At 36.1% G+C, this 4190-nt stretch overlaps 1 protein-coding gene across 1 annotated transcript; it reads right to left on the bottom strand.

Annotated features, from left to right (window-relative positions):
• Window positions 1–928: 928 nt before the first annotated feature.
• Window positions 929–1300, bottom strand: LOC143595566 (uncharacterized; the record flags this gene model as incomplete). Its single annotated transcript, XM_077074549.1, has 1 exon — window positions 929–1300. A coding segment is annotated over exon 1 (372 nt), but the record flags the coding sequence as incomplete, so codon positions are not given.
• Window positions 1301–4190: the final 2890 nt, after the last annotated feature.

Genomic DNA, 4190 nt, shown 5'->3' with positions numbered 1-4190 from the left:
TTCATCAGTCAGACACTTTTTCAGATTCGACACATGAAACACATCCCGAATAGTGCTCAGTTCTAAGGGTAGTTTTAGTCGGTAGGCTACGGGACCAATTTTAGCAAAAATCTAGAAAGGTCCAATGTATTTCGAGGCTAATTTACCAGTCTTTCCAAACCTTATAACACCTTTCCATGGGGAGACCTTCAGAAACATTTTGTCGCCAATTTCAAAAGATAACGGTTTTCTACAAACATCGGCATAGCTCTTTTGTCAGTCACGGGCGGCTTTTAGTTTTTTTTTAATCTGATGAATCTTATCGGTTGTTTCTTGAATCAAGTCAGATCTTGAAATTTGTGTATCACCCACTTCTGTCCAACAAAGTGGCAATCTACAGTTTCTCCCATATAATGCTTCATAAGGAGCTACTTGTATGCTACTGTGGTAACTGTTATTGTATGAAAACTTAATGAGTGGGAGGTGTTGATCCCATTTCCCTTTGAAATCCAGTACACAAGCACAAAATAGATCTTCTAAGGTTTGTATTGTTCGTTCGGATTGACTATCTATTTGGGGGTGGTAAGCAATACTCAGATCTATTCAGGGCTTCTTGAACTGGTTGCCTAAAATGTCAAGTAAAGTGACGGTATCGGTCTGAAATAATTGAAAGTGGCACTCCGTGTCGGGATACAATTTCGTCAATGTAAATTTGAGTGAGTTTTTCGGTAGTGTAGTTGTTACGGATCAGAATGAAGTGTGCAGATTTGGTTAATCGGTCTAAAATAACCCAAATTGCATTATCTCCTCAGGAGGTTTTGGGAAGGTGTGTTATGAAATCCATAGTGATTTGTTCCCATTTCCATTGTGGGATTTCAGGTTGTTGTAATATTCCCGAAGGTTTTTGGTATTCGGCCTTAACACTAGCACAAGTCGCGCATTTACTTACATATGTGGCTATGTCCTTATTCATACCAGGCCACCAGTAAAACTCTTTAACGTCTTTATACATTTTATCGGTACCTGGACGAATGGAATATTTGGACTTGTGTGCTTCATCAAGAATCAATTCTTGAAGATCAAGAAGAGTCGGAATCCATACTCGATTTTTGAAGTAATATATTTCATCAATATTCTTTTCATAGTTCTTATTGTTCCCATGAAATTCTTCCTTTTCTAATTGATCTTCTTTTAAGGCTTCGTCTTGAGCAATGCGAATTTGTTCGATAAGGCTATTCTGAACAATCATTCCAAGCGCCCGTACTCTTAAGGGTTTAATTCGTTCCTTCTGACTTAATTCATCCGCTATTATATTGGCCATCCCTGGATGGTATTTAATTTCACAATCATAGTCATTTAACAATTCTACCCATCTTCTTTGCCTCATGTTTAGCTCTTTCTGATCAAATATGTGTTGCAGGATTTTGTGGTCCGTATAAATGGTACATTTCATGTCGTACAAGTAGTGTCTCCAGATTTTCAATGAAAAAATAACTGCCCCCAATTCCAGATCATGAGTTGTATAGTTCTTCTCATGTACTTTAAGTTGTCGGGAGGCATATGCTATTAATTTCTTCCGTTGCATCAGTACACATCTTAAACCTTTACGAGATGCGTTACAATAGACTACCAAGTCATCAGTTACATCTGGTAGACTTAATATTGGAGTTTCACATAACTTTTGTTTTAACGTTTGGAAGGCCATTTCTTGTTCTTCTCACTAGTCATAAATTCGATCTTTCTGAGTTAGGAGGCTTAAAGGTTGGTCAATGATTGAACGTTTTCGATAAACAGTCGGTAATACCCGGCTAATCCCAAAAATTTACGAATTTCTTTCGGTAATTTAGGTACTTGCCAATTTTTAATAGCCTCAATTTTACTTGGGTCTACTTGGATTCCTTGTTGATTCACAATGTGTCCTAAAAATTGTACTTGTAACCAGAATTCATATTTGGACAATTTGGCGTATAACTATTCTTGCCTCAATAATTCCAGGATTACCCGCAGATGTTGTTCGTGTTCCTCCTTACTTTTCGAATATATCAAGATGTCATTGATAAACACTATCACAAATTTGTCAAGGTAAGGTTTTCAGACTCGGTGCATTGGTCAATCCAAACGGCATAACCAAAAATTTATAGTGATTGTACCGAGTTTGGAAGGCTGTATTCCGGATATCTTCCTCTTAAATTCTTACTTGATGATAACCAGATTTGAGATCAATTTTTGAAAAGTACTTTGCTTCCTGAAGCTGATCAAACAAGTCATCAATTCGAGGTAATGGGTATCTGTTCTTGATAGTCACCTTATTTAATTCCCGGTAATCAATACACATCCGAAAGATTTCGTCTTTCTTTTTCTAAAGTAACACCGGTGCTCCCCATGGTGAATAACTAGGTCGTATAAAACCCCTATCCAGTAACTCTTGTAATTGATTGGACAGTTCATGCATTTCAGAAGGTGCAAGTCGGTAAGGTTCTTTAGCAATGGGAGCTGCTCCTGGTATTAGGTCAATACGGAATTCGACTTGTCGAGTCGATGGTAAACTAGGCAACTCATCAGGGAATACATCTGAATATTCATGTACCACTGGGATGTCCTCTAATCGTTTTTCACCAGAGTCCTTATATGTTACACTCGCCAAGTGTCACACCCCGACCAAAGGCGGAACATGCCAGGGCGTAACGTATTGATTGGACAGTAGCTCAAAAGACACTAATTAAAGTGACAATAATTATTTACTTCATTAATATCAAAAAAAGTACACAGTTATAATAATCAAAACAATTACATCATATTTATTGTTTGGATAAATATCCTAAGGTAAAAACTAATATCTTCAATCTTGATCAATGTAAATTACTTGTATCTGTAGCATGTATAAAAATAGAGTTTTTCAACACGAATGTTGGTGAGAATACATAAGTTTTAGTTGAGTTGCATATATAGATAAAACCACAATTCATATGTTAATGTTGAGCATCACAATTCCCATGAAAAATGTAAACAACTAAATAGATGTGGACCCGTTCCTATTGATACGAAATCAAAGTACTTGGGTAAGTGTATGATCATACTAGATGAGGATAAATGAGGATGAGATACCAACCACCAAACATAAAATAAACAATTAAGCACATAGAGCATTATCATAGAGCATGCAATAATCACACATAAACATATATTGAATTGTGTTATGAATAGATGAATAAATAAAAATGAGTAATTTAAATAGGGTATACATGCCACCCCCAAAATTTAAAAGATGAAAAAGGGGGATATGTAAACTTACATGAAATATATAGGTGTTCTTAACAAGTTGTCGGATTAAGCGAGTTGATCGGTGTCACGCGGTGAATTCCACAGGTTATCCTAAGTTAAAAGTATAAATGAAATAAATATCTAATCAAAAAATAAACAATCTAGGCACGATAGAATGAGTTTATAAAGGATTTGTATCGATAAAGTGTTAAATATATTTTTATATCAACTTATAAAGTTGAATTGGAAAACTTAATCAATTTTTGTCCTTTTACTAGTTTTAATTTGTTGGTGCAATGTGCCAGTAGTTCATTAGTCTTTAGTTTATCGTATCTTTAATCGTTACATTTTTTGTTACGTTTTGGTGAATTTAATGATTTGGTTATAATAGTGGTGAACTTAGTATATAGGCGAAGTTAGGGACAACTTCGCTAAGGGTGTTTGGAGAAGTTGTCGCAGGTCTATATAACCTAACTTCGGCCATTTTGTTTTGTAAGCTTGCTGATCATTCTGTCAAGGACGGATAGGGTTTATCGGTTGTTCGGTTTTACATTTAATAACAATTAAACCTTTGTTCTTACGTGTTACGTATTCTTTACGTCTCTCTCGTGTAAACACTCGTATCGTATACGTAGGGGATTCCGCACCCTCGTGTTACAAGATACTCTTGTGTAGATCCGGTTGGGAACCTACAATTGGTATCAGAGCATTTGCTCATGATTGTGTGGTTCGGGATTATCACACGAGTGTGAAGATCATTCTGCTTGACTTTTCGCGGAATCATTTCACGTAAAAGCACCATTCATTTTGTCTGTTTCTCTACAATATCTCCCAAGTCGCTCACCCTATTACTCTCAAACCTTTAGAAATCAAAGATTTAGTCTAATAATCAGAACAGATTGACCAGCGAAGTTGCCGTCAGTCTTAACTAGGGTTTTGGCGAAGGTATA

Source organism: Bidens hawaiensis, unplaced genomic scaffold (assembly GCF_021521415.1).
Source record: "Bidens hawaiensis isolate Kalapana, Puna unplaced genomic scaffold, B.hawaiensis_p1.1 tig00045334_1, whole genome shotgun sequence".
Lineage (NCBI taxonomy): Eukaryota > Viridiplantae > Streptophyta > Magnoliopsida > Asterales > Asteraceae > Bidens > Bidens hawaiensis.
Note: the sequence above shows the minus strand (reverse complement) of the source record. Positions and strands in the feature narration are given on the sequence as shown.